The sequence below is a fragment of the Canis lupus genome, chromosome 6 (genome assembly GCF_011100685.1).
Source record: "Canis lupus familiaris isolate Mischka breed German Shepherd chromosome 6, alternate assembly UU_Cfam_GSD_1.0, whole genome shotgun sequence".
Classification (NCBI taxonomy): Eukaryota; Metazoa; Chordata; class Mammalia; order Carnivora; family Canidae; genus Canis; species Canis lupus.
Genome location: NC_049227.1, coordinates 5642714 through 5667521, shown reverse-complemented (window position 1 = coordinate 5667521; position 24808 = coordinate 5642714). Strand labels below are relative to the sequence as shown.

The following is a 24808-nucleotide window of genomic DNA, read 5'->3' as shown; positions in this document are numbered from 1 at the left end:
CAGGTCTCCAGGATCAGGCCCTGGGCTGAAGGTGGCGCTAAACTGCTGAGCCACCTGTGCTGCCCACTACTGAGTAATTCTGTTAGTGAATACAAACCTGAGAGTGGTAAAGATGTTCCTGGCACTAGATTTAGGTGTCCTGTTTTTAGCTGTACTTGATCTGTTGTCTTCTAGCATAGATACTTGAAAAGCCTGTCATTGGGGCAGTCACCTGGGTGACTCAGTCGGGTTGGGTGTCTGCCTCCAGCTCTGGTTGTGATCCCGGAATCCTGGGATTGAGCTCTGCGTCAGGCTCCCTGCTCAGCGGGAAGCTTTGTTTCTTCCTCTTCGTCTACCTCTACCTGCAGCTCCCCCTGCTTGTGCGCTCTCTCTCTTTCTGTCAAATAAATAAAATCTGAAAGGAAGGAAGAAGGAAGGAAGGAAGGAGGGAGGGAGGGAAGGAAGGAAGGGAGGAAGGGAGGAAAGGGAGGAAGGAAGGAAGGAAGAAAGGGAAAGAAGAAAGAAAGAAAGAAAGAAAGAAAGAAAGAAAGAAAGAAAGAAAGAAAGAAAGAAAGAAAGAAAGAAGAAAAGCCTGTCATCAAAAAACCCTCAATGTTTTTTTTTTTTTATTTATTTATGACAGTCACACACAGAGAGAGAGAGGCAGAGACACAGGCAGAGGGAGAAGCAGGCTCCATGCACCGGGAGCCCGATGTGGGACTCGATCCCGGGTCTCCAGGATCACGCCCTGGGCCAAAGGCAGGCGCTAAACCGCTGCGCCACCCAGGGATCCCACCCTCAATGTTTTAAATCAGTAACGATACTTAGCCTTCCACCATTCCTAGGAGACCTTGGCAAGAATTAAAGTTGTCATTCTTCATTCCAACAAAATGTTTATCCGGTCTGCCAGTGAACCAGGCATTCAGCTTTCACTGGGCCAATTCCTGTCAACCTGTGTGACAAAAGTTAGTTATGCCATTAGGTCTACTTGATTCTTGGCATGACATGAGATTTGATAAAAGCTGTACACTTAAACATACTGTCGGGGAAAAAAAAAAAACATACTGTCAGGCACTTTGCCCTCAATTTTGGGGAAGATACACAAATGTCACATGGAAGGAAGTCTTGGAGTTAACCAGGTGATTGCTGTTTGCAGGGGCAGAATCGGGATAGTTACTTACGTCCTGGGATTAGTGCAGAGATGGTTTTCTGTTAGTCAGCAGATACCAACCATCCTAGGAGTTGTAGCATAGGGCAGAAATTAGACAAGTGAACAGAAGCTCTTGACTTGGAGGAAGGGAGTCTTGATGTTTTTATAGTAATAATTCAAATCTGGTCTTTACCAGACTTAACTTCTTCCAGCTGAACAGTTGAGCCACACAATATTAAATCTTTGAGATGCTAGGTTTTCTTTTAGAGCAACTCTTTTTTAAAGTATTTCTACAGCAAAAGTAAACAGTGTGTTGTGAGATTTTCCGAAGCCACAGTGTCCCCAGCATTTCCCACTGCCTTCATCCACAAACACAGATGACATCCACACAGAGTGATCCTTGAGCTCCCCCCCTCCCCTGCTCTCCTCTCTTTGTCCAGCCCCTTCCCTCAAAGCCCCCTCCCCTTACCCCCCAGGCCTCCAGCCACAGCTCCACTAAACAAGTCCTGAGTGTCTTCCTTTAAGTCAGTGACATCCTACGTGTCTTCTGCAGTGGCTCATTTTCGCTTTATCTAAAAGGAGATAGTTGTCTTCTAAATAAGGGGAATGAAATAAGCCAGATTATAGATGTGAATAGTGTCAAGTAAGCCCTCTCTGATCATCTGAACACGTATCTCTCCCGTATTTTTTCTGTAATGAGTGAAGTTGTGCTTTCTGTGGGCTTCTGGCCACACATCAGTTTGATAAGACAGGGAACGCCTATATAGAGAGCAAATACAATTGAGGCTGTTCTGTGAAGCTGGTGTAGGATGCCAAATCCCTGACACAGCTGCTTCTCTCTGTCCTGACGGCATTCTGTGCTACACCTCCAGGGCGGAATGCTCAAAGACCACTCACAAAGAGTGCGCTTATGAACAGTTTCCTCATTCACAATTTTTTCCCCCTCATTCACAATATTAATTGAAATTTGCCTATGTCTTCCTGAAGTTCTGATATTTGATAGTGCAGGGAATCCTCCTCTTTAAGACCCAAAGATTTTGTTTCTTTCTTTTTTATTTTTATTTTTTTAATTTATTTATGATAGTTAGAGAGAGAGGCAGAAACACAGGCAGAGGGAGAAGCAGGCTCCATGCACCAGGAGCCCGAATTGGGATTCGATCCCGGGTCTCCAGGATCATGCCCTGGGCCAAAGGCAGGTGCTAAACCGCTGCACCACCCAGGGATCCCCTCTTTTTTATTTTATTTTTTTTAAGATTTTATTTATTCATGAGAGACAGAGAGAGGCAGAGATATAGGCAGAGGGAGAAGCAGGCTGTGGGGAGCCTGGTGTGAGACTCGATCCTAGGACCCCAGGATCATGCCCTGAGCCGAAGTCAGATGCTTAATCACTGAGCCACCCAGGTGCGCCCCAAAGGTTTTGTTTCTAAGAAGTCAAATTCAGAGCATCACTGGTTTGTACATCCCAAATGATTACGATGTTGTATGTCAGATATATCTGAATCTTTTAAAAAACCACCTCACTGGGAGAGATGCCTATGTGTCTCAGTGGTTGAGCGTCTGCCTTTGGCTCAGGGTGTGATCCTGGAGTCCCGTGATTGAGTCCCACACCAGGCTCCCTGCATGGAACCTACTTCTCCCTCTGCCTGTCTCTGCCTCTCTCTATGTGTGCCTCTCATGAATAAATAAATAAAATCTTTTTAAAAAAAAGGCAAAACAAAACAGCCTCACTGGGAAATCCAGCCTAATTTTGTGTCACCACCAGGAAGGAACATTGTTAATTACATTTATTTCTGCTTTCCAGTCAAAGAAGACTGGAATGTCAGAATTACCAAGCTACGGAAACAAGTGGAAGAGATTTTTAATTTGAAATTCGGTAAGTAAGACCTAGTGATTATGTCTTAGTTTAGAAACCTGAATGAGAGGCAGTGTTCTGAATGAATTCTAACAGTTCGGGCCTATGAAAGTAAGTTCCCCAAAACTGGGTTTTCATTTATTTCTGCTACCAAATTTGCTACTTAACCTGAGCCAAGTTACTTTATTGCTCTCAGGTTAGGTTTTCTGGGATGTCCAAATGGGAGAGGAAGGGAGGAGTTGGGGGAAGGCTTGGTTCCACTGTACACTTCGAATCTGGCTAACACCGCACATACAGCAAATAGGTTTCATCGTTTGTTTCAACGTAGATTTGTTGACAGCGGTTTCCTGGAGCGCTGTCTTGAGGAGGATTCTGAGGAGATTCAGCAAGAGTGTTTCAGTTGATTGGGTGTGTCTATCATGGAAAAGGAAGTAAGGAGTGGGAGTGATAGCAATTTCCCCGGGGCCTTCCCATCCATCATTATTAAAAGGTGTTAACGTTTTGTGTCCCAGATATGGAATCTGGAAACTTTGCCTCTGATCTCTCTAACTTGATGAATTCCACTTAGGTGCACCATATGCAACTCATATCTTTCAACAGCAAACTTGGCTCTTTCAGTATGCCTTGGCCCATAGTTTATTTCTGCCCAGAGCACAGAGATCATTTTGACTAGTAATAGAACTATCCTTTGGATTTCCTTAAGTGTTAAAATGTTCTTTTTCAAATTACTCATTTTTTAGGCCTGTTCGTCAGTTTTGCACAATATACTATGCAAAATGCTTCTAATAATTGAATCGAGACTCCCTTTAAAAAAAAATACTGAATGGATATCGCTAGATGATAGGGAATCTTTGCATAACACATTTGAGAATGCCGGGACGTTAACTTACTCTGGTGATCATTTTGCTATTTATGCAAATACCAAAGCATTATGCTATATACCTGAAACTAATGTAATGTTATATGTCAACTATACCTTGATAAAGTGAAAAATTTTTAAAAAGAATGCGGACAAAAATAAAAGAATGTCTCTTAACATTTTACCTTACATGTGTTATATTTTCTTAACCTACAGCTCAAGCTCTTGGACTCACAGAGGCGGTGAAGGTTCCATACCCTGTGTTTGAATCAAACCCTGAGTTCCTTTATGTAGAAGGCTTGCCAGAAGGCATTCCCTTCCGAAGCCCTACCTGGTTTGGAATCCCACGGCTTGAAAGAATTGTCCGTGGGAGTAATAAAATCAAGTTTGTTGTTAAAAAGTAAGTTTAATTTGCCCATGTAGTCATTTCTGGAATCAAAACAGTAAAGTTTTCTTTCTATTTGCAGTTTTTCCTAGCTGTACGCAATAGCTAAGGCTTTGTAGACTGTGATGGGAAGCACAGCTCTGAGCTTAAAATCCTTTAACCTGTGTAGATTTTCTTCTTCCATACAAGGAGAAGGGTGACCCCTCTGCCTTACAGGGGTGATGTTCACCTTGGTCACAGGTACTGTGTTGACTCTTAACATTTCTCAGTAATTGAGTGAAGGATGAAGACGCAGATCTGTATCTCTTCCAGTATTCCTGAGGCAGCTCGTGGACAGCTGAGTTTCAGTGCTTGTGTTTCTTATTTACACATCTGCAGGATTTCCATGCTTGCAGAAACTAAACTAGTGTTCTTTAATTTTCATTTCATGGAAGAAGTCATTTACTCTTCAAATTCATGTAGCACATTATGGTGGGAGGGAAAAGTGAGAGTTGTTTTTATCCATAACGACAGAATGCATTGTCGCATTATGAATAATAGCATTTATAAAAAAAAAAAAATCACTGCTTGTGATAATGTTTACTAGCTGTGAAGATCAACAGTATGGTGGCTATTGTAACATTTCTTGGTTTTCTTTATAGACCTGAACTAGTTATTTCCTACCTGCCTCCTGGAATGGCTAGTAAAATAAACACTAAAGGTAAGAGAACATATATGCTTTGTTACACCTCTGTGCATTAAAACATTCTTTATCGTCATTACCTAAATCACACTGAATCATGTGCTCGTGTCTTTTGGGGGCTTTCAGTTTATTTCTTGGCTTTTTAAGGTATTTTATATATATAATAGGCTCTCCTCCCCCTTTTGAAACATTTCATGAAAATTTCATGTTTGCAATCCTCCTTCATTCATGTTTCCACATCTATGTTTGAGACTCAGGTAGAGGATTACACTACCACTTTAATTCTTCAGGTTTCTTTGAAAAGACCCAAACTGTATGAATTTTAATACTCTGCTTTTATAAAGCATCTTCTTCTGGGTTTTTGTTTTGTTTTTTACAATATGCAGAAGTGATCACATGCTTCTTTTATAGCCTTGCAGTCCCCGAAAAGACCACGGAGTCCTGGGAGCAATTCAAAAGTTCCTGAAATTGAGGTCACTGTGGAAGGTAAGGCCACTCTGGGTAGGCTTCTGATGATTCTCCCAATTCACTGACAGTGTCCATCAATTCTTCAGTTTACTGTTTGTTTTTATGCAAATGAATTTTTGCAAAACTGGACTTACATGTGAAGAGCTACCTATGATAAAACTAATTTCTGAATCTTTCTGATTGAAACTTTCACAGTAGTCCACATGATGTTCCTGTAGAACATGGTAATCTGCTTGCAGGAAGATCACTAAAATTTTTTTTTTCTAATAAATTAAGGGTGCAGAGAGGAACATGTGCAATTCTCTCTCTCCCTCTCTCTTTTGAGGTGAGAGGGCAGAAGGAGAGAGAGAATCCCAAGCAGGCTCCATGCCGGGTGTGGAACCCAGTGCCAGGCTCCATTTCACAACCCTGAGGTCATGACCTGAGCCGAAATTGAGTTAGAGGCTTGCCAGATGAGCCACTCAGGTGCCCCTCCTATTCTTTTCAGTAAAGTGTTGAAGGGTGGTTTAAATGGCAGTTCCTTGGATTAAACTAGTTCCTACTACATCTTCAGGTTAATACCCTCTCCACTTGCATGGGGTCTGGAAATTTCATCTTTTCAGGTTCACAGTATTAAAGTACTTTGCACAGTGTAGTTGATTCTCAGCCTACTGTTGGTATGGATATCATCTTCCATCTCTTCAGTTCACTCAGGAAAAAAGGATTAGGATAATTCTTTGTTATCATTAGGATAATTCATTGTTAATTAAGATAATTCTTTGTTATCACATAACTTCAAGTTTTATATTGATGGTTTACAGTACTGGTACTAAGTGGAAACTTAGTCCCCTTTTATTTTTATTTTTATTTTTTTTTAATTTTTATTTATTTATGATAGTCACACAGAGAGAGAGAGAGAGAGAGAGGCAGAGACATAGGCAGAGGGAGAAGCAGGCTCCATGCACCGGGAGCCCGACGTGGGATTCGATCCCGGGTCTCCAGGATCGCGCCCTGGGCCAAAGGCAGGCGCTAAACCACTGCGCCACCCAGGGATCCCTAGTCCCCTTTTAGTTATCTTGAGGGCATCTGGCTGGCTCAGTCAGTAGAGCATACAATTCTGTGTGTGTGTGTGTGTTGTTTCATCAAGTTTAGGCTCCACGCCCAGTGTGAAATCCAGTGTTGGGCTTGAACTCAGTGACCCTGGGCTTAGACCTCAGCTGAGATCAAAATTTGGACACTTAATCAACTGAGCCACCCAGGCATCCCCTCCCCATTTTTTGAGAGAGAGAAAGGAGTGAGGAGCAGAGGAAAAGGGCGAGGGAGGAGAAAGAGTCTTAAGGAGGCTCCATGCCCAGTGCAGACTCAGAATCTGATCTCATGACCCTGAGAGGAGCATGCAACTCTTAATCTCAGAGTTGTGGGATGCCTGGGTAGCTCAGTGGTTGAGCATTTGTGTTGGGCTCAGCGTGTGATCCTGGGTCTGGGGATCAATTCCCACATTGGGCTCCCTGCGAGGAGCCTGCTTCTCCCTCTGCCTATGTCTCTGTCCTCTCTCTGTGTGTCTCATGAATAAATAAATAAAATCTTAAAAAAAATCTTAGGGTCATGAGTTCAGGCCCCATATTGGTGTGGAGGCAGCTTAAAAAAATAAGTATAAAAAAAATAAGTATAAGTAAAGTCTTGGTTATCAATTAGATGTAAGAAAAATAGAGAAATGAGTAGTTAATGTAATGCTTTAATATGATTAGGTCTATAGAAGTAAGATTACCAGGTAGAAATTAGGATTGTATTCTGTTATAAACAACTGTAATTTTACAAAGAGAGATGCCTGTTTTTCTTACATAAAAGAAATTCTGAAGGTAGGTTACCTTTTGTAGCTCCAAAATTCTAAGACTGGCTTCTCAATTTCCTCTTGTCCTTTCTTTCGTGGATATAGGAAGACCCATTGAACTCCGGCAGGTTCAGGTGTACATACAAAGCAAGGTATAGAGGAGATTTAGTATCAGCCCTCCCTGGACCCATTGTCAGCACAAGCAAGAAGCTGTTCTAGAATTCCCTAGCAGATTTATTTTTAGATCTCTTGATTGGGTGGGGAGAATTTAAAACTAAATAATGTGCTAACATTATTTCTGCTGCTAACGTGTTTATTAGATTTTTTAAGTCTGGGCTCCACCATTTAGTCAAATTACTTAAAATCTCTGCTTCAGTTAGTAGATCTATAAAATGGTAAGAATAATATTTGACTCATACACTATTTTTAGAATTGAGGTATAATTCATATGTAAAATTCGTTTTATTTTTTTTTTAATTCATCACTTAAAATTACACAACTCAGTAATTTTTATTATATTCATAAGGTTGAGCAACCGACCGACCAGTTGAAGTCCAGAACCTTTTCATCACCCCAGGAAAAAACCCCATGGCTATAGCAGTTGTTCCTATCTCCCTGTCCCCTGGGAACCACTCATCTAGTTTTTTGTCTCTGGATCAGCTTGTTTTCAACGTTTCATATAAGAGGAATGACACACACAGTGGGAGATCCTTTGTGAGCAGCTTCTTTCATTTGGCATCATGTTTTCCAGGTGCATCTGGGTTGTAGCTTGTCCTAATTCTCCAGGGCTTCCCCTCCATCCACCTTTTAAGATTTTTGGTTAAATATACATGACATAACAAGGCTTGACCGTTCTTTTTTATTTTTATTTTTTAAAGATTTTATTTATTTATTCATGAGAGTCACAGAGAGGCAGAGACATAGGCAGAGGGAGGAGAAGCAGGCTCCATGCAGGAGCCGGATGTGGGACTCGATCCCAGAACTTTGGGATCATGGCCTGAGCTGAAGGCAGACACTCAACTGCTGAGCCCCCCAGGCATCCCGGTCTACATTTTTTAAACGTGCAGTTCTGTGCAGTAAGTGCATTCACATTGTTGTGCGACCATCACCGCTGTCAATCTCCAGACCTTTGTCCTCTTACCCTGTTGAAACTCCACCTGGTCAATACGGAATTCGCCTCACTTAAGTAACTGCCGCTCCATTCTCCACCCCAGCCACACATTTGACGTTCTGTCAGCAATGTACCAAGCATTCACGTTTCTCCATGTACTCACCACCACTTTTTATTGTTTCTTATTTTTTAAAGATTTTATTTATTTGGGGGGTTGGGGAGGGCAAAGGCAGAGGGACAGACTCCCAATTCATGCTGACACCCTGTTCCAGAACCATGAGATCATGACCTGAGCCAAAGTCAGACTCTTAACCAACTGAGCCCCCTCCTCAGGCGCACCTTCTGTTTCTTACTTTTTGGATAATATCCATCCCATTGGGTGTTCCATTTCTTTTTTTTTGGTGAATTACATTACATCATGTGAATGTACCACATTTTGTTTATCCATTTATCATGTAGACATTGGGGACATTTCTGATTTGGGGGTATTATGAACAATGCTTCTATGAACATTTGTATGGACATAAGTTTTTAATCTTTATTTTTTGAGGGTTTATTAAGTACAAATAAATGTATTAACTGGGATGGTCCCGTGTAATTGCTAATACTTTTCTTGCTTTGCAGTAGTTTCAGCAAGGGAAACAAGATAGGAATGCCCTTTATATTGGGTAATAAACCCATTTATTATACTAGTTTAGAAACCCAGTGTTTCTAATTCAAAAGGAAAGGGCTTAAGATCAGTGATGGCTTGGTGAAAAACGGTTTTGACCTGACTTGAGATGAACAGAGAATAGGTTTATATTACGTTCCCCATGCTGTAGAGGCCCTTGTCCCATGATAGCTTTTTGTTGCTTAACAAGGCTATAAATGGACTCTAAACGTAAGTAATAGTCATTGAAATACCACTAAACAGTTGTTAGTATTTTAAGGTGATGTATGGAGTAAAAGCTGTGTCCATATCCAGGAACTTTTTGACCATTTAATGAAGAGGGGAGGTATTTTGTTTGCACTATACTAATACTGTTTTTAAATTATATGTCATGCTTGTATGGAATTGTTTTACTTTTAAAAAGTAAATTTTTTACATATGATTTATACATGGTAGAATGTACTCATTGTGATTGTATGGTTTAGGTTTTGAGAAATGTTTGTGCCACCACTTCACTCAATTTTTTGAACATTTCCATCACTCTGACTTGCTCCCTGGTGCCCTCAGTAGCCAGTCCCTCCCAGTCGGGCCCACAGGCAACCACTGGTCTGCTTTTTGTCACTATGGAATGCTTCTGCTTCTTCTGAAACTTCATATAAATGGAGTCCTACTGTATCTATTCTTTTTACGGCTGGCTTCTTTTTCTCAATGCTTTTTGATTTACACTTGGGGCATATTTCACTATCCCCTTTTTATTGCTGAGTATTCCACCATGATGTGGATTCACCACATTTTGTTTATACATTTGTCAGCGGACATTTGGTTTTGTTTCCAGCCTTGTCTAAAAACGACACTGTGAACATGTGTGTACAAAGTGCGGCATATGTTCTCCTCCTCTTGAGATATTTAGGAGCAGAATCATGGAGCTGTTAATGTTCTGCAAAAGTACTGAACAGTTTTCCGAGGTGGTTTTGCCATTTTACACTCCTGCCAGGCATGTATGTGTTCCAGCTTCCACTCGTCCTCTCGGGATTCGGCATTGTCATTGTTTTAAATTAAGCTTTTCCAGAGGGTGTGTGGTGGTATTTCATTTAACTATCAACCTGAATGTTGCTTCATTAATGAAGAATGATAAGAACTAGATAGTTCAATCAACTCCATTTGGTCTGTTGCTCCCAGACTCCTTTCTCTCTTGCTCTGTTACTGTCAAAGGCTTGGTTTACGAGCATTGACACAAGCAGAGTTGTGAGCTGGGTGCCTTAGTGGCCTCTTGCAGGGCTGTGGTGATGGGAGGGACTGATGGCCTCTCCATGGTTGTACCTGCCAGCTGGCACAGGCTGCTAGAACCAGCTAGCCCACATACACTTTGCTTTCATTGCTATACCATCTTAAGGAAGCTAGCATTTTTATTCAGGAGTTTTTAAATAATTAAAGAGTAGAATGTTGGGTCTGGACATTTTATTGTATTTATTTTATTTTTTAAAGACCTTATGGGGATCCCTGGGTGGCGCAGCAGTTTGGCGCCTGCCTTTGGCCCAAGGCATGATCCTGGAGACCCGGGATCGAATCCCACGTCGGGCTGCCGGTGCATGGAGCCTGCTTCTCCCTCTGCCTATGTCTCTGCCTCTCTCTCTCTCTCTCTCTCTCTCTCTCTGTGACTATAATAAATAAATAAAATTTTTTTAAAAAGACCTTATGTATTTGTTTTAGAGAGAGAAAGAGAGCATATATGCGAATGGGGGCAGGTGCAGAGAGAGGAAGACAAGCAGACCCTGTGCTGAATGGGAGCCAGAAACGGGGCTCAGTCTCACATTCCTGAGATCATGACCTGAGCTGAAAATCAGGAGTTGGACACTTAACCAACTGAGCCACGCAGACATCCCTTGACATTTAATGGAGGATGACAGATACATTTCATATTGAATCCTCCATTCCCACCAACACCTCTAATACTGGTGAGGATCCTAAGGCCATATCCAGGCTAAGTTCAGAAGATGGGGATGGCCACACACATACTGAGGTTTTCCCTTGCTGACATTCAAGGTCTTGTCCACAAGTACATCAGAGACTATAGTGTGTAGTGTGTAGTGTATAGTGGTGAAGACCAAGGAACCAGACTCCGATGGCTGGTATCTCAGCCCCAGCACCTACTGTGTGGTCACCAGCAAGTTACGTAGTCCCCAGGACTCAGTGTCTCCATGGGTACATTGGATGTGGTAATGTTACCTGTGAAAACTAAATTAGTGAACACACAACATGCTTGGGGCAGTGACCATATGCACCTTTCACTGTTGGTAGTGTTGTTGCAAACATTGGAGATAAGAATAGGAAGTAGGTAACTCAGTAGGAAAATAGTTTAGGTGAAAGCTCAGTGTTTTTTTTTTTTTTTAATTGTATTTATTTGAGAGAAAGTACGGGTGTACTTGGTGGAAGAGGGACAGAAGGAGAGAGAATCTCCAGCAGACTCCCTGCTGAGTGCAGGTCTCCATCCCAGGACTCTGAGATCATGACCTGAGCCGAAATCAAGAGTCAGACGCTTAACCTGCTGAGCCCAGAAAAGCCCAGAAAGCCCAGAGTCCATACGTATATTCTACAAACTAGGAAATCGGAGTTTGAAGATGTATCTTTAGAATGTTGGTTATTTTCTAAAGAAAATCTGAGGAAACTTAATTTTTAAAAAATTTTCCCATTATTTTGACTATTTTGTTTTTAAATATTGCTGGTTGGCTACAGATTAAAATAAACTATTTAATAATTAGGTGACCCTACATAAAGAAGAATCAGGGTCAGGGATTTATCAGAATCACCTAAACAGTCCTCTTCATTCAATGGAAAAACAACTGGTTTCCTAGAACACTGTTTCTAAATTATACTAAGAATTCAAAGGAAAGAGGCACCTGGGTAGGTCAGTGGGTTAAGCTTCTGAGTTTGGCTCAGGTCATGATCTCAGGGTCCTGGGATCAAGCCCCCCTTTCAGGCTTCCTGCTCAGTGAGAAATCTGCTTCTCCCTCTCTCTCTGCCCCTCCCCATCTGTTAAATAAATAAGCATCTAAGCATCTTTTTTTTTTTTCCCCTCAAAGGAAGGATGTGTCCAGAGTCAGCTAGAGAATCTAAAGGAAGATTTCTTAGTAGAGATAGGATAACCGTACCTGACATTGTGATTATGATCAAGGGTTGAAAGGAAAACACATAAGCAGACATAGCTACCCCAAAATTAGATGGCTCCAAAAGGGCTCGAACGAAGCATTCAGTGAGTCGAAAATACCTCAGATCTTCTGGAAAGCTAATTCTGTCTGGATAAAAATGGCTGAATATAAGGATGAAAGTAGAAGAATGGGTGGATGTGGCCTGGGGCCTGCGTGTCCATTTGCATTGCTCAGTGCCTGTGTCCTGTTTGAACTTGATTTGGTTTTTAAGGGGAATCACAAGCAGTACTTAAACATGATGAAATATGTGTATTGATTGATTTTTTTTCTTTTAATTTTTCTTTAGGCCCTAATAACAACAACCCTCAAACCTCCGCGGTTCGAACCCCTACCCAGACTAATGGTTCTAATGTTCCCTTCAAGCCTCGAGGGAGAGAATTTTCCTTTGGTACATATAAATTTTATTTTTCTTAATTTCATCCATTTGAAATAAAAGGAACCAATACAAACATGTTATTTTTCTAGGTGAATTTTTTTTTTATCTGGTAAGTCAGTATATATGAGCTATTAAAGGCACTATAATAGCTACTTAACCCCTCTGTGCCTCAGTCTCTGGATGTGTAAAATGGGGATATTACTTCTGCCTCATGGGGTTATTAATGAGAATTCTAAGTACTAAGTTATTTAAAGGGTAGAACCATACCTGGCGCATAGTAGATGCTATCATTGTTTTGGTGGGAGGTTTCTTGGTTTTCATTTATTTTTAATTTTAGCCTATGTCATTTATTTGTGGCCAATGTATTAGTAATATGATAAAACAGTTTAATAATGTCGGATTAGAGTAGTTGCCAAGATATGACTATGCTAAAAACCTGTGTATTTTTTTTTTTGTGCTTGTTAAAAATGTACAATAAAATAAGAATGCTGAGCATAGATGTATTTTGCTAAGTATTGCTAGTAATGGTCTCATTTTTCACTTGCAGAAGCCTGGAATGCCAAAATCACAGACCTAAAACAGAAAGTTGAAAATCTTTTCAATGAAAAATGCGGTAAGCTTATTTTGAAATGTTAGTGCTAAAATATATGGTGGCCTTTTTTCAGTAGAAGAATGTGCACAGAATAAAATGTTTAGCATTTAAATTTTACGGTCATTGGAAGTGCATGCATTTTGCAAGCGTGAATGCCATCATTTCTCCCACTTTTCTGAGCCTGCAAAATGAACAAATTTTTCTAAGATTGAAAGTAGTATGATCTTTAAATATATATATATATATATATATAATTTTAGTAGCTACAAAATGTAATTTAAAATGCATTTTTAAAAAAAGTTTGAGTTTTGAAAAGTGATGAATGTGAGAAATAAAAGAAACTCTGTGTTTTACAGGCGAAGCTCTTGGCCTTAAGCAAGCTGTAAAAGTGCCGTTTGCATTATTTGAATCTTTCCCAGAAGACTTCTATGTGGAGGGCCTGCCTGAGGGTGTGCCATTCCGGCGGCCGTCCACTTTTGGCATTCCAAGGCTGGAAAAGATACTCAGAAACAAGGCCAAGATTAAGTTCATCATTAAAAAGTAAGGGCAGTTAGCAGAAACAAGACTGGCCTTGAAGCCTGTACTTGTGATACAGACAGATTGGTACATGGGTTCACCTCTGTCAAGACAAAATGAGCTCTAGGAATCCCCCAAAAAAGTTCTTTAAGCTGTACTTTCGTAGATCTTACAAGTTTTTCATAATTGGTAAGAAAGGAAAGGAGGACTGTAGCTTGTCAGAGGGATAACAACTTGATAGTGTTAGGTCTACCATTGTCTTATTTTTAATGGTTGATGCTGCTGGGGTCTAAGGCGTGCAGTTTTAATAAAGTCCTGTGATTTCTCCAGCTTACAGAATATTTTCCCTTTCTTCATTTATTTTTTCTAATCTCTACACATAATTGTGGGGCCGGAACTCATGACCCCGAGATCAAGTGTCGGGTGCTCTTCCAACTGAGCCCACCAGGCGGTGCCCCCAGAATATTCTAAATTTCCATCTGCAGGGCAGCCCCGGTGGCTTAGCGGTTTAGCACCACCTTCCACCCAGGGCGTGATCCTGGAGACCCAGGATCAAGTTCCACGTCGGGCTCCCTGCATAGAGCCTGCTTCTCCCTCTGCCTGTTTCTCTTTCTCTCTCTCTCTCTCTCTCTCTCTAATAAATAAATAATCTTTAAAAAATAAAATAAAATAAATTTCCATCTGCTTTGGAGGTCTGTGAATTAGGCTACCACAACTGAAATGGATGGAAATAATCAGAATTTAAAAATACGGGTTAGTGCTCAAGAATTATTTGAAATTGATTGAAGTGAATTTTATTTTATTTTATTTTTTTAATATTTTATTTATTTATTCATAGAGACACAGAATGAGAGAGAGGCAGAGACACAGGCAGAGGGAGAAGCAGGCTCCATGCAGGGAGCCCGATGTGGGACTCGATCCTGGGTCTCCAGGATCATACCTCAACCATTGAGCCACCCAAGCATCCCTTTGCTTCTACTTCTTAATAGAAAAAGACACATGCTTAAGTTTTCACAAGCCTGTCCCTGTTTACATGCTACCCGTGAACAGTGTGCTCCATATATCCATCCTCAAGTCTAGCACTGACTGGATTCTTCCAAGGTTTAGTGGAAACCATGGACAGGAGAAGCTAATATAAGCTAGGCAGGACTGGATAGGCATTGTGATCATGACTAGAATTAGGTTTTTTGTATATGTTACTTTAGACGAGGGATGTTTTTTCTGTTCTTCCATTACTAAGTTGAATGTATATGTATAGAAAGTAAAATTTTAAAATCTTCGTCTGATCTTTAATGTTTTGCTATTGGATGATTAGCACACTTTTTTTTCCTCTCTACTTGTTTTTCAGGCCTGAAATGTTTGAGACTGCAATTAAGGAGAGCACCTCCTCCTCGAAGAGCCCTCCGAGTGAGTGTTGGAGTGAGTGCTATGGAAAATGTGCTGTGAGAAAATTATTTTGTTGCATTGATTTTTTAAAAAAGATTGTTGAAAGAGCAGCTACTGAATCAAAACCAAGAAAGCTCATTAAAACTCATGGTTGTGATTTCTTTACAACTTTGAATTTATTTAATATAAATGAGAATCTTTGTGTGTCTGATGCTGTACTAAAACACAAGAAAGAGAAAAAAGTAGAGGGTATAAACCATCTTTCAGGAAGCTTAATCCCCCAGGATGACAAAATACACCAGAAGAAGGAACAACCCTTGCACAAAATTGGGTTAAATACTGTCTTGTGTAGTCTGAATTATAAGCACATTGGTAGAGCTGATTTAATTACATTTTGCATGTCTTCTAATCTGAAGTTTCTGTTTTAAGGAAAAATAAATTCATCACCCAACGTTAATACTACTGCATCAGGTGTTGAAGATCTTAACATCATTCAGGTGACGATTCCAGGTATGATGTTTCTGTCTTTCTCTTGTTTGTGGGGTTTTCCATGTTTGGGCTTTCACTTGACCAACTCAGGTTCCTAGAGCTCGCTCTGTGTGGTGCGGTGCCCCTGCCCGCCTTGCAGAAAGCACTCCCCAAACACATCACCTCATCAGTTCCTTTTCAGAAAGCTCTAGGCCAGATGCAGGCATGAGCTAGTACCTTTTGTCTTATTTCAGAAATTTGTTCTAAAGTGCAGGCAAAGCTCCTTGTAACAGGAACAAAGGCAGAGCATTTTCATTTGTGTTGTTAGAGTCAAATCACTTGATTAAGTCATTTCCATCTTGATCAGTATAAAATACTGAAATCTTCTGAAAACATGAAGCAAGTTCTGTCAGAGCACCTCACAATTAACTTGGAATTAAAATTGCATTATTAAGCTATGACTGTCCTCTTAACTTTTCTAGATGATGATAACGAAAGGCTGTCAAAAGTTGAAAAAGCCAGACAGCTCCGAGAGCAAGTGAATGACCTCTTCAGTCGGAAATTTGGTGAGTTTGGTGTTTGCATGGTGCCCCTTGCAGTGAGCTAGGACATTTCCTTCCAGTGACATCTGCACAATGGATTATGCTCAGATAGCTGTTACCTTCCTACATAAAAGGAAATAAAGTTGGAATGCAAGTGTTCGAGTTTCTCTAAAGTTTTTTCCTAAGGAAACCTTAGCTGTGTTAGACTCTTGATGAAGATCGCCATCAAAGTGAATAGAATTGAGGTTCAGAGGTAGGGTAGTTTGTTGTGTACTGTGGCCATCATTAACCGTGGAAACCATCTTTAAAAATGTTGCTCGTGTGCTTTCTAACACTTTAGAGATGATAGATTGATCTGTGCTTTTATGCTGCTTATCTTGTTCTAGGTGAAGCTATTGGTATGGGTTTCCCTGTGAAAGTTCCCTACAGGAAAATCACAATTAACCCTGGCTGTGTGGTGGTTGATGGCATGCCCCCCGGAGTTTCATTCAAAGCCCCCAGTTACCTGGAAATCAGCTCCATGAGAAGGATCTTAGATTCTGCTGAGTTCATTAAATTCACAGTCATTAGGTAAGTGAGGCTTCCCTGCTTGTTCGTCAGAATGAATCTGCAGATCATGAGGTTAAGTCATCTTCCAGAATATAGTTCTATGTAATAATAGAATCAGGTTTTCCATGTAGTGAAAGGAACACTTAAAATGCTTGAGTTCTTCTACTGTGGGATTCTTTTCTTCCTGAGCTGACTCTTAATTCTCTAGTTTTTAAGGCAAGGGGTTGGCGAACTATTGCCCGTGGACCAGATCCAGCCTGCTGTTTGCTCTTATAAAGTCTTAACAAAACACAGTCACATACAGTTAGCGGTACATAGCGTCTACCACTGCTTTCAGTTTGTTTGTTTGTTTGTTTATTTTTAGGGTTTTATTTATTTATTCATGAGAAGCACACACAAAGAGAGAGAATGGCAGAGACACAGACAGAGGGAGAAGCAGGCTCCATGCAGGGAGCCCGACGCGGGACTCGATCCCGGGTCTCCAGGATCACACCCCAGGCCAAAGGCGCGGTGCTAAACCACTGAGCCACTGGGGCTGCCCTGCTTTCAATTTATAGGCTAAAACGGAGCAGTTAGGACAGAGACAGTATGGTCTGCAAAGAGCTGAAAATACTTACTGGCTGGCCCAAGACAGAAAACAATTGGCCAGCCTGTGTCTCCTCAGGCACCTCTTCACAGGCTCAGGTCAGACAGGTACCCGATCCCAAGCCAGCCAGCCCATTCTGTGTCCTTGTCTGTACCATAAAAGTGTAGTTGTTATCTTTGAGAGCAGGAATGATGATTAAACCTACACTTCAGTGACATCATGAGATTACATTCATTCATAAGTGCTCATCCCAGTAAGATGTTCAGTGGATGTCCTCTTTCCCGTCCGCCTAAGCAAGGGTCCATGTAGTCTCCACCCTTTCCAACCCCCAAAACTTCACTACCACTAAATCTTCACAGTCAGTTCCCTGGCAAGCTCCCTCTGTATCTAGTAGAAATCCCTTTGGACTGGCTCTTGGAATAGCTCATGTGGTAACCCCCTAAGGTGTTTTGTCGTTTGTTCCTCTTCTCCTGGTAACCTTCCCTAAAAATCTTGTTTCTATCCCTTTTAACCTGTCCCTTTTAACCCATGTCAGCAGTGTGTGCTCTTCCCCAGGGGACTGGGTGAAAGCCTGCTTCCACTAGACCATGTCAGTGGAATTACTGCACTCTTTTTTTTCCTTGGCTCCTCTGTTTTCACCATCGTTCATGTGACCTTTTCCAGTGATGGTTGGTATTAGTTATTCATCTGTCCATCTGTCCATAGATTAAGAAGTGTAAGATTGAAATGTAGTTGGAGGGATGCCTGGGTGGCTCAGCGGTTAAGCGTCTGCCTTCTGGCTTGGGGCATGATGCTGGAGTCCTGGGGATCGAGTCCTGCATCGGGCTCCCTGCATGGAGCCTGCTTCTCCCTCTGCCTATGTCTCTGCCTCTCTCTGTGTGTCTCTCATGAATGAATGGGTAAAATCTTTATAGAAAAAGGAAAGAAATGTAGTTGGATAATATTGCTCATTCTAACACATAAGTGACGGGAGTAAAATATTAGTTAAATAAACTCAATGTACTTGTACATTCTTGTAGAGTAAAAATAAACTGTTACACAATTTGTTTCTCTCTCTAGACCGTTTCCGGGACTTGTGATTAATAACCGTGAGTAGATTTCATGGAGTCTTTTTCCTTTTCTTCTTTTCTGGGGTGTGAGAGACTGTTGGTGTATACATGCCCTTTGCTCGCAGCACGTAATGTTTTACCTCACCTACAGCGGTAACCGGGCAAAGTTGATGTTTTAGCTCCTGTGTAAGAGCACTAGGCACTTTCTGCATGTAAAATGGGGTTAGTTGCTCAGTCTTTTATTTATTTTATTTTATTTTTATTATTTTTTTAAATTTATTTTTTAGTTGCTCAGTCTTTTAAATCTCAGTTCATTCATTCGTAAAATGGTTTTATTGGTACCCATTTTGAGAGTCTTCGAGCATTTTAAATGACTCCTTCAGTGTCAAACATCTTAAAATGGATGAGGGAGCTCCTGTCTGTGTTTGTAAATAAACTTTTATGAGAACATTTCCTTGCCCCTTTGCTTATGGCAGAAAGCTTGGAAAACTGTACCAGACCATTGTGACCTGCAAAGTCTGAAATACACACTAACTAGCTCTTCATGAAAAAGCTTCTTGACTCCTCACCTAGAGCAATACTTGATACATTCCATAAGAATAATCTGTATTTGATATTATTACTGCAGTTCCTTTATTATGCAATTACAGTGCTGAAATAAGATCTTTTAATGTGATGTCACTTGCTTCTGTTAATATATAAGCCAGGATCTGGCACACGTTGGGCTCTCAAATATCGTTGCATGAACAAATATATGTGGTTTTCCAGTTCCCTGATGTTCATAACACTTAAAATCGTTTTTTTAGCAGATACTATACATATATTTGTTGGTCTGTATTCATTTGGCTGTGCCCCTAAACTACTATGGTTCTTTTTTTTTATAGATTCAGCTTTTATTATACTCTCTATCTTGGCCAAGTATGTTCGTATCTGATAGTGTTAATAATGAAAGAGGATATAGACCTTGTTTCATAGACTTTTAATCCTCCTTGTGACATTCGACTTGAATCACACCAGGGAGCTTGGTCATTTACAGAAATGTTTTTTTCTTTTAGGGGTTTTTGTGTATGTGTGGGGTTTTTTTAATTTGTTTTTTGTTGTTGTTTGGTTATTAATCCCAGTGCATCTGTTTTCTGTGTAATTTTTAGTTTCAAAGAGTATTGTATTTAAGCCTCCCCCCCCCAATCTTTTGTTTAAAAATATTCAGTTTTGTTCTCATCCTTATGCAGTAGTATATAATAGAACTTTCTGGTAATGACTATGAATTAGTTATTCTCATGGGATATATCAGTACTTTTAATATGTGTTCCCTCCTTTCATAAGGAAAATAGCACCTGTTCTGGCAAATTTGAAGCATCCAAGTAGAGAATGGTTCTAAGAATGCTTTTCCGTTGTAATAGCCAGTCAGTAAATTATTGTTTAAATGAATTTGCTTTATTTTCAGAATTGGTTGATCAGAGTGAATCAGAAGGCCCAGTGATACAAGGTAAATTAAGTGAGGTCAAACAGAAACATTCCTACTTTTGCGACAAAGTGGATCACATGAAATTGTGGATAGACCTCACTTGCTTACATGTGCCTAACTTTAGGGAAAGTCATTTACACACTCAGACTTCGTGTTTATGAATCCTGTCTGTGTTCAGAGGTCTGTTGTGTTCAAGCTCTGGGTCCTAATAGAACAGTGGGCCACATGCCATTTGACTGCACTGTCCCGGTCAGGCAGAAAGAAGGCTGGGAACCCTGGGAGGCCAGTGTTGTAGAGGGTAATTTGTTAGTGACAAACATGTCTTTCTGACTTTACTCCTTTATACCATTCGTATCTAATGCTTGTTATCAGCCAAATTGTGTCAGGTGGAAATCGTGGCTTTAAAGAAAGGTCCCTTAGAAACCAGCGTTGAGGCCTGCTACTGGGATCCACTTGAAAGCAACAAAAGGCATTTATTTTATCAAACAAGAATCCACAGGAAGGCAGGGAAAGACCTTAAAAAGGAACTTCTTTCTCGTGAGAGCTATGTTAATTGCAATTTTTATATAAGACTTTGGTTGCTCCCATTAACTTAGCACATGTCAGAAGAGGAAATTTGGGGGAGCCTAGGTGAGTCTAGTTGAGTCGTCCTGTTGAATCCCAAGCAGCTGTGGCTGCTATTTGCATCTGGGACCTGTGCTTTGTGTGCAGTGTCTGGAGAGCTTTCTCCTTGCTTCCTCTAGGACCTGTAAGTAAGTGAGAGCGACTTTAGGACTTTGTTAAGATAAATCTTCATGTGTTTCTCTTCAGAATCAGCTGAGCCCAGCCAATTGGAGGTTCCTGCGACAGAAGGTAAAAAGGGTTAGTCCAGCTGTCAAAAACTGAAATTCCTTATGAGAGCCTTCAGAACGCAGGATTGATTGTGATTTTCATGCCACCTCTTCTAAAACCCCTGCGGTTGTGTTTTCTTTTGTGTTGAGGTGAATTGGATCTGTCATTAGTGTCCAGAAATGTCTTGTTAGCGGTGACTTGTGGTTCTTTTGCTCTGTTCTCTCCAAATGACTCTTAATGAATGACTCCTGAACCAGTTCAGTGGCCACTTTCTAACCTAGACTTTTAAATAGATAAGTAATATGGTGTTTGTTACTTTGAAAACTGGAGTAACAGAATTTAGAACTGATTGCTAGAACAACATGGTCTCTGAAAATGTTGTTTTTACTATCTTATGATTCCTATTAAATCATTTTAGTGCAGAGTTTGGTAGGAGTGGGTTTATAATCATACAGATTTGCATTTATAGTGCAACTTACCAGTTCCCTTTTGTTTTTCTCCCACCCCCCACCCCCTTTGTTTTTCTTGATAGAAATAAAGGAGACTGATGGAAACTCTCAGATCAAGCAAGAACCAGACCCTACGTGGTAGACCTCTTCCCTCCTAGGGTAAATCCGCGTCTGTGTCTGGGGTGCCATCTAGTGTCCGTCTGAACCTAGTGTATTCACACACACCTAGAAGTTAGTGTGTTTGCCCTGCTTCAGCCATAAATGATGCCCCTCCCCCTCCTTTGGGTCTTAGGAAGTCAAGTGTCAGCCCTACTGAATGATTTGAGTTAGAAGATCAAATAGAGAGATTTTCCTTAGATCAATATTTGTCTGTGAGTCAAAGATGAAAAAACACTTTTGCCCTAAAAGGAAAATAAATCTCATCCTCTCCATTGGAATTCACTCTGAATCCGTAGAACTACTCTGACAAAAATAGTATTTGCAGAGTCTGGCTAAGATTCAACAAATCATCGTGCGTCTTGCATAATTAATCTACAGCCTTGAACCTGCTCTTCCAGACTTCTTGAACTTGGCCAAGTCACACCAGGAGTCTGCCCGCTTGGTTCTTTGGTCCCATTGAACCTCGCTAAGCCTGAGCAGTTGAATAGTTGACATGATGGTTGTAGGGTCTAGCTTCACAGTAGTTGGCTCTGATCTGTACCTGATGGTATACTTTTTTATACAAAGACTTTTTCTTGGTCTGGATATTTCATAGACTTAGTCCAGGTCATGGCCTTACGTGCTGATTGAGTTTTGATGTTTGCCAATGTTAAATTCCTGTAACCGGATTAATGTGGTTTCTTGCTTGTTTGTTTTCTCTCCTATTGTAGCTTAAAGTATCAGTGGGTGAGAAGAGCTTTTCGGACCTGTTACTGCCCCAAGCTGTGTAATATACTTGTATAACAGAAATACCTTCTATACAAACCTTTTTTTCTACTTTTAGATAGAAATGTCTACTTTTTCAGCAGTTCTGTGAATTGAATTAAAGAGCAGAGTGACTGTAGATTTGGAATGGCTGGTTTACTTTGGAATGTATTATAAGGATTTTACAGCAATGCTGGAAAAACGACAGGGAAAATGACAGGGATGAATCTCATCAGATTTTTTACGTATCAACAGAGCCTTCAGCTATGGTGTTTATTTTCCAATCAAGCGAAGATCTCTCCTACTGGAACATCTCAGCTCCTGCAGTGAAGAAACACCTGTGATAGTTCAGTCCTTTTAGTTTTTCTATTTGAAAAATCATTTAAATGATCCTTTTGTTCACGGCTCTCCTTGACGACTGAGTGAACAGTTAGTATCTGTATATTTGACTAAACCTTTTCCTAAGCTATCTATCATGGTTCATATGTTTTTTATCATAATTAAAAACAACCACCATCTGGATCACCTAACAAGCCAGTAAGAGGTTAGTATGTCAGCGTGTGGCCTGTTGATGGAATACTGAGGACCTCTTCCATGGTGACTGTGCGTCCAAATAAAGTGCGTGGCGTACTGGAAGTGTGAGATCAGGTAGGAGTGTCTGGGCCAGCTCAGCGACAGACACTAAAGCCTCGCGGTCACGCAACCTGTTGTGGTGTAGGTTTCTCTGGAACACTTCCAGCTCGGACCAGACTCCAGGGGTTTTCATCGCCTTCATTGTTTCAGAACTCTACTTGTAACATTGAGGCTCCAGTGTGGGGAAAGAGAGGCCAATAAGCTAACGACGCGCCCTCTGATATTCTGCGCCATTTTGTGGGAGAATCTTACCTGGGTTGGATTTCACAGACAATGAGAGTTGTAAAATACCAGCTATGAGAAGCTAGAGTATGTGATGGCATAGAGTTTTCATTAGCTTTATCACAATATTCACGATGGAGAATTATATTACATGGTAGCAGAAATAGGCATTTTTATGTGTTGCTTATATTTTACCTCAAATTAAATTGTAGATATAGGGTAATAAATAAAATCCATCCATGCCTTTCACACACTAATTTATTTCTTTCGAAGGTGTTTTCATGATTATGTCTGGGGCAGGTGGGCGGTTCGGTGGTAGGTGGAGTGCAAGGTGGAGGAGGCTAGATGAGCACTGTTCACGGGTTTTCCGAGACCAGTGCGCATTTATTCTGAGCTGGGGCTTGAGCCCCCCACTCTCCAGCTAGGACATGCCAGCTGTAAGCAGCTTCCAGGGGATTTTGAGGCAAGTTCCCTCCCCACACAGAGCACGTGCACCAGCTCTTCCCACCAAAAAAACAAACAAAAAATTACACATACTACAGATTTTTTCCTTTTCTCCCAGCACAGCCCCTGCCTCTCCCTTGACCCGACCCAAGTGTGTTGACAGAAAGCAGAACTCAGAAAAAAGAAAAAAGAAAGCAGAACTCGCTGCTTATTAATCTACAACCGACATGGGGTGACAGCTACTATGGCAGATCTCGTGGTTCCTTTAAAGTGTTCTTAAAAAGTGTACACAGCCTTGCTGTTGCTGCCCTTAACCCACAACTTCCCGTCCCAGCCACTAAAGAAGAAACCTCTCCATCCACGGGCCATTTTTAAAAGGAGTTAATAAACACTTACATCTAATACTTTTTTAACAAAAATTTGTGGGACTACAGACCTAGCAAGCAGATGTGTTTTCCTCCTATCTGGCATGAGTGTGTACGTCCAGTGTAAACATACTCTGCACATACACACATTTTTTTCTGTTCTCGTATATAGAAAGCTTTTGCTTTCCTTTTTTCCTTTATTTTTTTTATATATTTTTTTTATTTCACATCTGCCAAACCGATCAGTTTCTGTACTCTGGACAGACAGCCCAGAATCAGCACTGCAAGCATGTACGTAACTTTTGAAGGGCTTAGGGAATGCTGTCCTGGCCCATTCTGCCTCCCCTCTAATCAAGCTTAGTTTCTTCAAGAAATGGGGACTCTTCAGCAAGGGGTACTGCTGTCCCGTCTGCTGGAGGAGCCAAGTGGTTCTCATTGGCTCACCGTGTTCTCCAGAACCTTCCAGCCTGTCTCTCTAGCCCCTGTGTCCCAGCCAGGGCGCTGCCTTCCAAGATTGCCTCCCTGCCCTTGGGGATGCCCTGGGCTGGTTTCCTGGATGGCAGGTGGCCCTGGCCCCCTGGTGCCCACGGGACAGCAGTGTGTGTATAAATAGGGCCACAGGAGGATTGCAGGATCCTGGGAGGGAGGGAGGGAGGGAGGGAGATTAAACTTGTCCACTGGGGTCTTTGTTAGGTCAATGAGCTCCAAATGGAAAAATGAAATGGCACAGATAGGTCTCGTCGGTACTTCCAACCTGCTTAGGGTTTCTGAAACAGCCTCCTTAGTCCAGGATTTTTGGTTAAAGAGAATTTTAACTGGGGGATGTAGTGATGAGGAACACAGGCTTTGTTTACCACATCCAACCTCCACTTCTGGACAGCTGTTAACCTGGGGGAAATCTCCATCAGAAAAAACAGCACAAGCAAGAAACACGGATGTCCCAGGGCTGTAGGATTTAGATCCCATCCGCAGAGTGGGGCCAAGTGCTAACAAGCTCTGGACCTTCAGTGGTGGGGAATGTGAGGCTTGCTCCCTGGAACTCTTGGGAGGCCTCGCCATGGAGGGTGGGGTGGCCCTGAGGGGGGGGCGGTCTGCGCTGAGAGATGGCATTACCTCGCTGGCGGGGAGCACATCCTGAGAGACCTCTCGCTGGTTCCAAGGATCACAGATCCTGTGATCTGTGAGGTGAGGTGTGTCTAGTGTGCTCTGGCCCCGGGCCAAAATTGCTCTGAGACTTCATGGAGGAGGAAGTAAAGACTGTGTAGTGATCATGCCCCCATC

General features: G+C 41.4%; 1 protein-coding gene across 12 annotated transcripts in view; it reads left to right on the top strand.

Annotated features, from left to right (window-relative positions):
• GTF2I (general transcription factor IIi) overlaps positions 1-22975 on the top strand; it is a 114313-nt gene extending 91338 nt beyond the window's left edge. For 6 of the 12 annotated variants that reach the window (XM_038539055.1, XM_038539064.1, XM_038539058.1 and 3 more), the window contains 16 exons: positions 2931-3002; positions 4057-4240; positions 4867-4925; positions 5319-5393; positions 12438-12539; positions 13075-13140; positions 13476-13659; positions 14984-15042; positions 15451-15531; positions 15972-16055; positions 16418-16601; positions 18226-18254; positions 19660-19701; positions 20491-20541; positions 21044-21119; positions 21830-22975. In XM_038539055.1, the coding sequence (XP_038394983.1) occupies positions 2931-3002; positions 4057-4240; positions 4867-4925; positions 5319-5393; positions 12438-12539; positions 13075-13140; positions 13476-13659; positions 14984-15042; positions 15451-15531; positions 15972-16055; positions 16418-16601; positions 18226-18254; positions 19660-19701; positions 20491-20541; positions 21044-21102 (1331 nt within the window). In that variant the 3' untranslated portion in view covers positions 21103-21119; positions 21830-22975. The remainder of the gene's footprint in view (positions 1-2930; positions 3003-4056; positions 4241-4866; positions 4926-5318; positions 5394-12437; positions 12540-13074; positions 13141-13475; positions 13660-14983; positions 15043-15450; positions 15532-15971; positions 16056-16417; positions 16602-18225; positions 18255-19659; positions 19702-20490; positions 20542-21043; positions 21120-21829) is intronic. The other 6 variants (XM_038539063.1, XM_038539057.1, XM_038539062.1 and 3 more) reach the window with 1 other exon arrangement.
• Positions 22976-24808: the final 1833 nt, after the last annotated feature.